Source organism: Mastigoproctus giganteus, chromosome 7 (assembly GCF_048544385.1).
Source record: "Mastigoproctus giganteus isolate SK-2022 chromosome 7, ASM4854438v1, whole genome shotgun sequence".
Lineage (NCBI taxonomy): Eukaryota > Metazoa > Arthropoda > Arachnida > Uropygi > Thelyphonidae > Mastigoproctus > Mastigoproctus giganteus.
The window spans coordinates 60,918,035-60,931,447 of record NC_143581.1 but is presented as its reverse complement, the minus strand read 5'-3'; the positions used below and the strand labels follow the sequence as shown (position 1 = coordinate 60,931,447).

Here is a 13,413-nt window from a genome sequence, read left to right as displayed (position 1 = left end):
TGCAGAAAAGGAAACACTAGGTGACAGTGATCACAATGTACTGATGTGGGAATTACTTAAAGATGTAACTACCATCAAGGCTAAACGGAAGGGCTTTTGCTTTCACAAAGGTGACTACAGGGGTTTCAGACAGTTTTTAAATTCTGTACAGTGGGATTAACTGATAATGTTATCAATGTTGAATTCTAAATGAGAAGCCTTCAGGGACTTAATTTTGGAGGCTACTAGGCTTTTCATTCCAACTAAGAAATGCTATTCAAGGTTCAGGCCTAAATGGATGTCAGATGAACTAATGAGGCTTGTGGCAGAGAAGAAAAATGTATGGGATACATATAAAGTATCAGGTGACACAGAAGCCTATGGCAGATATAAACTAGTCTGTAATCAAGTCACAAAGGAGGTTAGGCAGGCAAAGGCAGATTACAAAAAATCCTTGGCAAAGAATGCAAAGAAAAACAGAAAGAGTTCTTTACTTATGTAAACTCTAGAAGCAAAGGGATGAATCAGATTGGACCAGTTAACATAGATAGGTTGACTACTGATGATCAAGCTAAGGTAAGCTGATAAACTGAATGGGTATTTTGCATCTACATTCACACATGAGGAGTTATTCAATGAGGGGAGTGCCAGAGGCTTATCAAACTCTAATAGGGAGCTAAGTGATTTTGTAATAACTGAGAGCAAAGTGGAGCAGAAATTGTTGAAGTTAAATATAAAAAAGACACCTGAGGTGGACAGGATGTATCCAGCTATATTAAAGGAGGCAGCAAAGGAAGTAAGTAAACCCTCAGCCATAATTATGAGTTTCCTTGGACTCAGGGGAGGTCCCCATGGACTGGAGGTGTGCAAATGTATCATCAATTCACATAAAGAGGGTTCAAAAGGTGACACAAATAACTATAGACCTGTTAGTTTAATTTGTATTCCAGAGAAAATAATGGAATCACTGGTTAAAGAAGCATATCAGAATCATCTAGACAAGACTGCAAAGAAAGTAAGCAAACCCTCAACCTTAATTATGAGTTTCCTTGGACTCAGGGGAGGTCCCCATGGACTGGAGGTGTGCAAATGTATCACCAATTCACAAAGGGCCAGTTCAAAAGGTGACAAGTAACTATAGACCTGTTAGTTTAACTTGTATTCCAGGGAAAATAATGGAATCACGGGTTAAAGAAGCATATCAGAATCATCTAAACAAGACTGTAGTAATAGTTAAGACACGGCATGGGTTTGTTAAAGAAAGTTCTTATCTGAACAATTTGATTGGATACTATGATGTGGTCACAAAGGGACTGAATGTCAAAAATAACTTTGATATCGTATACTTGGATTTCAGGAAAGCTTTTGATACTGTTACACATGGAACACTGTTGTACAAATTGGTGAGGTATGGCATTAAGGGCAAGATGCTAAAATGGATAAAGGGATGGTTGAGTGGGAGATGACAGAGAGTGGTAATCAATAGACACTGGTCTTCTTGAACAAATGTTATTAGTGGAGTTCCCCAGGGTTCGGTGTTGGGCCCACTGTTGTTTTGTATATTTATCAATGATATTGATGAAGGTATATCAGGTTTAATGTCCAAGTTTGCAGATGATACAAAGGTTGGCAACGTTGTTAATGACAGTAAAGACAATATACTACTCTAACTGGATATAGATAAGTTGGACAAATGGGCTGAGAAGTGGCAACTGAAGTTTAACATTGACAAATGCAAAGTACTGCATATGGGTAGCAATAACCGAAGAGAAAGTACCATCTGTGTGGTACTACACTCAGGGAAGTGAAAAAGCTCTGGGGGTAATTGTGCAGTCAAATATGAAGTTTGCTGAGCAGTGCAGATGGGCTGCCAGGGCAGGTCATGGAGTCTTGTCAATGATATATAGGAATTTTGCTAGCAGGGACAGGGAGGTGATTATACCGTTATACAAGTCAGGTCAGGAGGCCTCATTTTAAGAAGGATGTAGGGTTGCTAGAACGAGTACCAAGAAGGGTAACAAAGATTGGTGAGGGGTCAAAGGGGTGCTCTTACCAAGAAAGGCTTAAGTTCTGCAAATTGCAGCACCTGGAGAGTTTGCACCTGTGAGGTGATATGATTGAGGTGTATAAGGCCTTGAATGGGTTGAGCAAGCTGAATGCTGATGGGATTCTTCCTCTTGCTCAGATTAAGAACCTGAGGGGGCACAGATTCAAACTGAGGACAAACAATTGTAGAATAGATGTGATACAAAAGAAATTTGCCTTTAGCCAGCAGGTTGCTGATTGGTAGAACAGACTTCCATCTTTTATTGTAGAAGTTGATAGCCTAAATAAATTTAAGGCTGAGCTGGACAGGCATTTGAAATGAATGGAGGAGTGAAATGGAAGGGTTTTTTTTTTTTTTTTTTTTTGGATGATTCTGCATAAGCTTGCTTTCTTGCATCACATGCCTTTACTAATGCTAATGCTAACATCCACCAAATATTCATCTTCTTTCACAAAGGTATGTTGCTACCTTTTCAGTACAAAAATTAATAAGATGACAAAGACAACCTATTATCACCAAGCACTCAATCTCTTTTAGTACCCTTGCATGCAAAAATATTTTCTATCTATAACAGGTGCTTTATCAACACTACTTGCCAGACAGTTTTTTAAAGGAATCCCACGTGCCTTCAGGTTGTTCAGAAGAAGATGCCAAATGTTGTACTCTGTACAGCCATCCTTCAACACCTGCACTGAGAGCAAACTCCTTTCAATTTGATGGGGTTTTTTTTTTGTTTTTATTTTAATTACAAAAAGTGACCACAATAGGATACAGCTTAGAATCACTTTGATTATTGCCATCTATAACAACACAGAATGGACCATTTTTCATATCCATCACAAAAGCCTCTTTCCCTATCCATGCAATTTCACTAACAATGCCTATTGTTTTTGTTCTTCCACAACCATATTTTATTGCTATTTTGTTATCCTGAAATGTATTTCTGAACAATATGCCTGTATGATCTGAAGAATTTATAGGAAGATCACATTCTGACAAAATATGCAAAGAAACATTCAGTACATACAACATCACCACCACAAAATGCAATATCTATTCTTTCTATGTACTGAACACTGTCTTTATGCTTATTTGTTTGCAAATGTCTGATTATGTCATGTTTCCACCACTTTAAATTAAAAAATTAAATCATATCTACGTACAGTACACAAGGCAAACATGTTACATTTTTCACATTTACAATGTGGAAAATCTTGCAATAAGTCTCCTGAAATTTTACATTATTTCTTAGGCATTTTATTGAAAGACATTAATAATTAGCTTAGCATCACACAATTAACAGAAATGAAATGAACTGCACATAACAGAAAATAATGCTATCGTGATGCATTTCTATTTTGCAACATAGATTATCACAGCAAATCTAACTGTCAATTTGTTAATTAAAAATAAGCTGAAATTTGCTAAATTTTTTTTAAAAAATCTAATTTTAATATAGTTTTACTTTTTTTTTTTTTTTTGTGAAAAGAAAAAGACTGAAATAACACTGAGTGTCTGTAAACAAAAAAAAAAAACAAATTTTTTGTCATTAATGAGACAGAGAAGGGTCAAATTAAGTAAAAAAAAATGGCATCTTTGTCATAAATACAGAGTTGGCAGCTATACCATTATAACACATTAGAAAAGTACTATAATTAGTAATTATCTGTAATTTAGCCTAAAGTTCCACTCTTCCAAACTCGGGATATTTGGACATTACACTAAAAAACTATGGCTTCAAAAACAAGATTGTGAAGCATCATACAGACCATTAATTACAATCATTCTTGATAACCATCCAGCTACTATTCATCACATGTTAAAAAATAGATAAACTGTCCTGTCTTGCTGAGCCCAATCTCCAAAGTTTCACAGTACGTGACAATGAAATGTAGTAAAAGGTGCAAAACAAAAGTAAAAGTGATAGGTTAAAATACTCTATCCATCCAAAGACACATCCATTTCTCTCTCTTTTATTTTATATGACATAAAATAAAAGGCTTATGCATAGCCTGTTCCATCAAATCATTATTTGAGATCAAATCACTATTTTAGATTTCCAACTCAATTATTGTAAGTTATTAATTCCTGAGACTTCACACATGAATTTTAGTGCAAACTCCATTAAAAGTATTGCAACCTATCATTTTTACTTTCATTTCACACCTTTCCTTGAAGAAGCAAATTCCAAAATTAAAGTCCACCTTCAGAAAGGCTATAGTAAATGTTTGTTTTAATAAATTTAACATATTATGAAGCATGCACTACAAAAGCAAATGGCATTTTATTTCATTATCTTAGATGTTGCTGCAGGTTTCTAAAGAAATAGTACATGTTGTTTAAGCTCAGGGATAGCAACCTGCCGCATACAACATGCCACTTGTGGCACACTTCTCAATTTGGAAAAATAACTTAAAAAATGTATACATTTCTCATCTGAACAATGAGAAATGAAGATAAGCAAATACAGTTTAAATTCCATTTTCACTCTCAGAAACCACAACATTTCAACATGACAATAACCTATTGTTTATATTTACTGCCTGTTATATTATAAATATAATTTTTTTTTATTATTATTCCAAAATTTCTTTATGTAGTTTAAAAAATATATTATGTGGAACCAAGTGTCGATCGGTGATGAGGATTATTTTGCTTTTTTTATAAAGAAAAGTCATAAAAAATTCTTAAATATAGTCTGATTTTTTTTTTTATGGTCCATATGCTTCATACTATTAATAAGTTTTTCTAGTGTAATATAATATTTGTAGTATCCAACTTTGGAAGAGTGGAACCTCAGACTAAATCACAGATAAATAAAGTATATGAACATAACTGCTCCTTGTTTACTGCATATAATAGTTATGAATAACAGAATTAACAAGCATTTTCCAGTCTGTTGGACCATGTTATAAACCAAATGCAATTTTACTTTAAATCTAGTACTTTAAATTTATCAACATTACATATTTAATCTGAAGGAGATCAAAATTAAAAATTTTAATTTTCAATTTATATCAATAATATAATGGGGGGGGGTGTAAAAAATAAAGTAGAAATACCTTGCTTAAAGCTTTAGCACTATAAGGAACTTAGTGCAATTGGCAGCCAAATGGGAACACTTGTACTAGAATTTCTATTTCGTTTCATTTCAGTCCAAATTTCAAAAAAGTGGACATTTTCAAAAAAATGGACATTCAGTCCACTTTTTTTTTCTTTTTTTTTTTATAAAATGTGTTAAATATCCATATGAACAGGAATAATTTTTAATGGCAATTTTCCTTGAATGAACATTGCAAATCTCAAATTAAGTACCCTGATAAAACAAAACAAAAGAGACATGAAACAATTTGACATTTTAAAATCTATGTTTTTTTACATTTCAATTGAAAGACAACGCAAGGCAAAAAAACATACAAATAAACACTTATGATAAATGGTTTTTAAAAAAAAGAAATGTTTTATACAGTAGAGTCAAAAAGTTGAAGTTTTGAAACAGCCTCCAAAGGATGTAAAGGTACTTGTACACATTCCAAATTTCTGTGCGTGTAATGGGGGAGGGGGGATATGTACACACATACTTAGTCTAACTGGTTGGGAATACAGTCAGTTTAGGCTGGAGTGTTTTCATACACACATTCCAGGGCTTTTCCAATTTGAACTACAAGTAAATGACAACCATATTCTGATATTCTGTGAAAAGTCTTCCTACTGAAGTACAGAATTATGACATCCTGGCTTATGCAATAAGTAAATGCTGATAGATCATCAAATGAATACATAGTTTAAATTCCACTTTTACTGCCAGAAATTATGACATGGTTTCAATGTGATGGAACCTATGGCCCATACTTACCTCCTTTTATCATTAAAACAGCACATATAAACAGGGGTGTTAGTGAACCACTCAAATGATTCTGTAAGGGCAAACATTTATTCATTACCCTATATTAAATTTATTTTTTAAAAACTGTTTTAATTTTTCATTATAAGCATCTAGCATAAAATTCATTTACAGTTAGCAAAAACATTCAGCAGCAGGTCAGATAGGAGAAAGGGCATTGTTTCTAGTAGGCTTCTGGATCAACCCCTGGGTGTCACATAATGCATTTCCAACGTATGTGGCATGCTGCAGGAAAAGGTTATTCCTGCTCTATCTAGATAATGTGACTTTTTTATGCATTATATCTGTAAAAGTGCATGTTCATGGATCAAGCTGCATGTTGTATAGGCTGTAAAACTTGCAATAATTCAGGGGGAGTAACTATTCTCCCCATCTGAAAATGAGATGTAGACATGCCCTGATTGAAAATGCCTTTAAGAATTTCCTCCATTCTATAACAGAATTCAAACCCAAACCTCTCTACACAAGTGACAAAACCACTATGCTGTAAAGAGAATAATTTAATGGCATTTCTTCATATATTTTCATTATAGGATACATGTACATCCCATCCCATGAACTTTGTGTTGATTCCTGTGATTGCATGCATTTGTGTGTGTTTTTCTTTATTTTGATAAAATATAACTCAAGGTTATAAAATTAGCAGTCTCCCAAGAAATTCACTGAAAGACTGCTATAAGCATGTATCAGAACACATTGCTTTTAAGTAAATTTGGCCACATTACTATAACCCTCACTATCTTCCAAACATACTGTAAATAAGTTATAAAACACAGGTATATGCATATATACATGCACACACACTAATTTACTAATAACAGAGTCAGTGTTAAATGGAAAGCAATGAAACAAAATATGATTAAAAAGTGTGTGAGGCACTGTTAAACATCATATGTTCAGTACCATTTTCACAATTTTGTCTTTAAAGTGACATTTAGATCATCTGTAAGGATTAAAAATAAATAACACAGTTACTGAATATACTATAACATTGAGTATACACTCCACTACACTGAAAACATTTATGCTATACACATTAACCTCTCTCTCTCTCTCTCTCTCTGGAGATCCTCTTCAACAGAAGATAAAGAAAATAATTAACTTGTTACAAAACAGTTAAAAATTAAAGATAAATTGGAAATATGAAAACAACAAACAAAATTCTTGACTGTTCTGGAGGGATGCCCAAGCAAGACTGAAATTGGACATCTACATCTGGACTCTGTATAGCTAAATGAAGGAGAAACAATCTTATTGAGTGTTCTATCCCAAGGCCACTACTACTGATTGGACAATTTTTAAACAGGTAACTGGTAGTTGGTGACAGCACTAAAGTATAACTAAAATTATAAGTAACTGTTATTCTGAATGCTCTACCGGCTAATCTGATCCTCATCTGGGGGCACTATCATTAGAACTTTCTATAGGATCTGCAATGATGCTAGACTAATGGTGATATCCTTAAGGCTTGGAAACTGCTGAAGGACAGAAATGCTGACTGTTTTCAATTCTGTTAATGTTTTTTATTCATTTGTTTTTTATGAGTAATTGGTTTTGAACACTTCTAAAAAAATCACATCTCCAGAGTTTGATTTGATATCTTGAATGCAAAAGGTACTGAGACTAAGAGAATGCCCTTCACTGATCGAATGAAATGCAATCACTGCCCTCTTTCTCCCCCGGCTTATTAAAATTTATTGTGAAATTTAAAAATATAGTTAAAATTAATACACAATACTTTAGTACTGGCTTTATTTAAACCATATTCAGATATAACCCTCCTCCCACCCTTGGAAAACAGGGATACCATTTATAGATGAATGTCAATGTCTGGGTAGGCCAATTCTAGAGATTTCATTTTTAACAATAAGGTTTTTTTTCGCACTACTCTGAAAAGCATTTAATTCCTTCCAAATATTCTTTTTGATTTTAATGCAATGTAATGTAAAATATATATACATTTAGAGGGTGAATATACAATTCCTTCATATATTTACCCTTTATACATTTCATATAATGATTTTTAATTTTAATGTTTAATTAAAGCAAAATAAATTTACTTACCAGTATGCTCTGATACTTGAATTCTCATATACCCAATCATACCATAACTCCTACATACCAGTAACGGTACATTTGCTTCCCAAAGTTTTCCAGCTAACGTAAGTAGAGTTCTGCATACATGAGAGAACTTTTGTTGTAATGAAGTGCATAGCAGATATATTTGTTCATGATAAGTAACATAAACAGTGATATACAAGTATAATTAACACACTGATACAACTAATTATTTGAACTTTCTAATATTGATGCTGTAGAACATTTTGTGACATCACACGAACTATAAGGAATGGAAATGCCATTCTGGATTAGTGGAAATTTATTTATAATTTAGAAAAAATAACTGAATATTGAATAAATGAATTCGGCTACATATTACAAAACTTACTTTAGTCACTTTCTCAATATTGAGTTTCAGTTTCATCAACATATAAGTTGTAAGTGAATTTGGAAAATTTTATTACCGTATGCTAAAACAACTAACAAAACAAATATTTGGATAGATTCAGAAGATAAAATAAAATATAAAAATAAAATCCACCTCTTTACAATGAATAAATACATTGTAACATGTTGGTTTTCTCACAGTAGACTAAACAATGTCCAAGATTAAGTGTAGATAAGGCTGAATAATGAAATTGCACAGAATTGCATTCCTTGATGTACCAAATAAAATCTATGCAAGTACCTTAGAGAAGAAGGCCTAGATAAGGAGGATATTGTTGAATGTAACCTTCAGGAAGAACAGTCACAATCCATGCAAAAGGGATGCCAGGACATCAGACATTTCATTTAAGACAAATTATAGAAAAGTCATGTAAACATAACAAGTACCTATATTTATTTGATGACCTTGAAAAAGCATATAACAAATTAACTACAAATCTGATTTTTCAAATCTTATAAAAATATGGTATCAAGAATAATCATTTAAGGGAAATAGAAAAGGTCTGTATAAAAATAGCACATCTGCAATGAGAAGGATTAAAAAAAAAAACACCAGAAAATGATTTCAGATTAAACTTAGGGTGAGGCAGGACTGCACCTTATAGCCTTATAGAAAATAATGCAAGATAATGACAAAGTCTATTATGAGAGGTGCAAAAACTGGATCCTTATTAAGATGATATTGTGCTATTAAGCAGTAGCTTGCAAGATATTTAAAAATATCTAAATAAACTATCAAAAAGTTGTAGAAAATACCTGTTTGGAATGAAAATTAGGTGAATAAAACCAAATTATGAAAGTTGGAATAGACAAAAACTTTGAGCAGTGACTAAATAACCTAAAATTAAACAAGTTAATAATTGTGCATATCTTCATTAAATAGTGTTTAATGAAGATGAATGATCAGATGTCAAAATAAACAATAGAATAAGTCAAGCAGGAAATGGAGGAAGCCGGTCAAATTCATTTGGACCAAAAGAGAAATTAGCCAAAACACAAAATTATCCATCATAAAGACAAAATTACCTGCCAATAGACACAGTCAGTCTATGGCAACTAATTTTGTCTTTTTGATTTAAGTCTATTTTAACCTATAGAACTAAGAGCTGGATAAGAAATAAAGGAAGTAATCAAAAATTAGATCTTAGATACGTTAAGTCAGTGGTTGCCAAACTTTCTTGGTTCACGGCACCCCTGGGCCAAAAGAAATACCTAACACAGTGGTTTCGACCTTTTAAAAATCCAATTCTGTGTGTGTGTGTGTGTGTGTGTGTGTGTGTGTGTGTGTGTGTGTGTGTGTGTGTGTGTGTGTGTGTGTGTGTGTGTGTAATATTATAAAAAAAAATGTTATATGATAGCTATTATAATAATATAATTATAAACAAAATTACAATTCATAACACAAATTACTGTATATATACTTATATATTATGAATCAACAGGGATTACCTTTATATTAGATATAGGAAGCTTCTTTTGGACTAGGAGAGTTGAAAAAGAAGCTTCCTATATCTAATATAAAGGTAATCCCTGTTGATTCATAATATAATAGAATATAGGAATTATCGAGCACTTAACAGCTCTCTATTATCAAATATACTTATATAATAATTTCATTCTTTAAATAGAGGTACTAAATAAACATCAATATATAGCACTACAAAATTAAAAAGAAACATCACAATGGATGCCGTACACCTTTTTATAATGAAATAAATATATAAATTTCAAAAAAAAAAAAAAAAAAAAATTAAAATAACTTAAACCGAAATTACACGGCACCCCTGGAACATAGTTGTGGCACCCCGGTTGAAAACCACTGCATTAAGTAGTAAAAGCAAAAGCAATAATTGGAAAACTATATGGAAAAGTAAAAATTTCGTTGTCAGAACTTTTACTAATAGTGCTCTATGCCAACTGTATTAATAAATACATGTAAATCTGGAAAGTCATTTTCAGAGATAGACTAATGAATTCTGATAGGGGAAACGAAAGTTACACTGCAACTAGACACCAGTAGACCAGTCTCAGTATAAAGAACTGATTAAAGGTTGCAATAAAGTCTGGGCAGCCTGTAAATTTACTGTGATAATTACATTAAGAAGCAAAAATAGGATGAGCTGATATCTGAAAGGCTGATTTCTGCAAGCTACTGGGTATCTTATTTTACATTTACTTTTGTTTTCCATTTTTTATTTACATGTGTGTCTGTGTGTGCTTGTAGAGGGCTATTTTGACATAGGTACTCATGAGCTAGACGTAGGGAACAATTTTTACACTTTATGTTTCGATTTTAGAGAGGAATTTGATTCAGTAACTTGTGAGAGAATACTGTATACAATGGAACATGTAGGGATTACTGGAAAAATCCTAAGATGGACTGTGGGGTGGCTGCAGAGCAGAAGACAGTGGGCTGTGATTAATGGATATTCTTCAGAGTGGTGTAACCGTGAGATGTTAATGACCTTCTGTCTGATCAACGATCGCCAGTATGGATTTCATCAGTGTCGATGCACTGGTGATATTCTGGCTTATGTTACCCATTTATGAACAAAATCAATGGAAACGTTCGGTGAAACATAAGCAGCTGCTCATACATCTCAAAGGCCTTCGATCATGTTTGGCATAAAGGTCTTATAAACAAGCTTCCATCTTATGGTTTGCCAACTGTTTTTTGTAATTGGTTATCCAGTTTTCTCTCTGACAGCTTGCTGAGGGTAATGGTAGATGACTCTGTCTTCTAACTTCTCCACTAATCCTGGTGTCCCCCAAGGTTCAGTTCTTTCCCCCACTCTTTTCCTCTTGTATATTAATGACCTTCTTCCATTGACAGGAAATCCTATCCATAGTTTAGATGATGATAGCACATTGCATTCCACTTTCCAGTGTTCAATCAGCTTCAAATTTTCGAATGTCCACTACCAATTCCTTAAATGCAAATGCTGATCTCCAGGTAATTCTTCAGTGGGACAAAGACAACTTAGTGGATTTCAATCCTTTAAAATTCAGTCTTGTCTTATATCTTGCAAAAAGGATTCTTCTGCTCCTATTCTTATCTTTAGTGACACTCCAATTTCTAGGCAAGATGATATATCTCTTTTGGGGATTACCCTGACTTCTAATCTCTCTTGGCACAAGCACATTACAATTATTGCTTCCTCTGCATCTAAAAAAATTGGTTTTCTCTTTCGCTCTCGGCGTTACTTTTCTTCCAAACAGCTGTTCAACTGTGTACAAATCAAAAATCTGTCCTACCATGAAATATTGTTCCCACATCTGGGGCAGTGCAGCCGAAACCTCCCTCAGGCTTCTAGATTCCATTCAGAAGAGGGCAATTAGGTTAATTGATGACTCATTTCTAACAGTCTCTCCACTCTGTCTCATAGACCTGTTTCTGCTGCATGCCTTTTCTAAAGATACTTCCATGGGCACTGTTCTGAATTGGCTTATATAATTCCCACTCTCTTTTTCAAAACAGTCCAAACGTGACATCCATTTACTGTCCAACTTCAAACTCACAGAACCAACTTTTTTCATCTTCCTCATTTATTCATTTAACTGCCGTTTTCTGGAACACCCTTCCTTCATACATATTTCCTGAAAATTACAGTCTACAGAAGTTCAAGTCTAATGTCAACAAATATCTTCTCTCGTCTTCTCAACTTCCAACCCAAGCACAGTACTAAATACTATAGGTTCTAATACTTCTCGTGTTTGGGGTTTTCATTAAAAAAAAATCACCCCCCCAATGATCAATTCTTGGACCACTGTTTCTGATTTTCATTAACATCGACAATAGTATAGAAAACACATACAATGATGTCAAAATTTGCAGACAATGTAAAGATTGTAAGAGTAATTAATGATCAATACCGAGCAGCACTCCTTCAGGATGACATGAACATGCTGCAAAAATGGTCAGAATAATGGCAGCTATGTTTTAATGCAGCAAAATGCATGGTCTTACATTTAGGGAATAGCAACTCCAAAAAATAAATTATACACTTGGTGGGATCAAATTAGCATTAGCAGAGGTACATGATACAAGAAGGCAAGCCTATATAGCAACAGCCAAAAAAAATAATAATAATTCATGTTTCACCAATCCATTCACTCCAAAAGTTTGTCTAGTTCAGCCTTGAATTTATTTAAGCTGTCACTTCTATTTTGTTCCAGTTGGAAGTTTGTTTCAGCAATTAAGTTTGTTCTAGCAATTAAGTTTGACAGTTGGAAGTTTGTTCCAGCAATTAACCACCTGCTGGCTAAAGGCAAATTTCTGCACATCTATACTAAAACTGTTGTTCTTCAATTTGAATTTATGCCCCCTCAGGTGTGCAATCTGAGCATGAGGAAAGAATTCCATCACCAATGAGCTTGCTCAAACAATTCAAGGCCTTATACACCTCAATCAGATCACCTCCCACATGCCTAGTCTCCAGATGCTGCAATTTGCAGAACTTAAGCCTATCTTGGTAACAGCAATCCTTTGATCCACTCAATAATCTCAAGCACCCTTCTCTGTACTTGTTCTAGTAGCTCAACATCTTTCTTAATATGAGGCCTCCAGACCTGTATGCAGTACTCAAGGTGCAGCCTGACCATTGCCTTATACAAGGGAATAATCACCGCCTTAACCCTGCTAGCAAATTTCCTATATATCACTGACAAGACCCCATCAGCTACTCTTGCAGCCTATCTGTGCTACTCAGAAAACTTCATATTTGCTGCACAATTACCCCCCCCCTCAGGTCTTTTTCATTCTCCACTTATCTGAGTGTAGTACCGCACAGTTGGTATGTTACTCTGGGGTTATTGCTACCCATATGCAGTACTTTGCATTTGTCAATGTTAAATTTCAGTTGCCACCTCTCAGTCCATCTGCTCAACCTTTCTAAATCCTGTTGCAGTAGTGTACCATCCTTACTGTCATTAACAACCCTACCAACCTTTATATCATCTGCAAAACTTGGACATT

The 13,413-nt window shown here is 33.9% G+C and overlaps 1 protein-coding gene across 2 annotated transcripts in view; it reads right to left on the bottom strand.

The window, feature by feature from the left end:
- Positions 1-13,413, bottom strand: part of APP-BP1 (Nedd8-activating enzyme E1 regulatory subunit APP-BP1) — a 237,617-nt gene that overhangs the window by 155,437 nt on the left and 68,767 nt on the right. For both annotated transcript variants that reach the window (XM_090376930.1, XM_090376931.1), the window contains exon 7: positions 7,995-8,104. In XM_090376930.1, the coding sequence (XP_090233056.1) occupies positions 7,995-8,104 (110 nt within the window). The remainder of the gene's footprint in view (positions 1-7,994; positions 8,105-13,413) is intronic.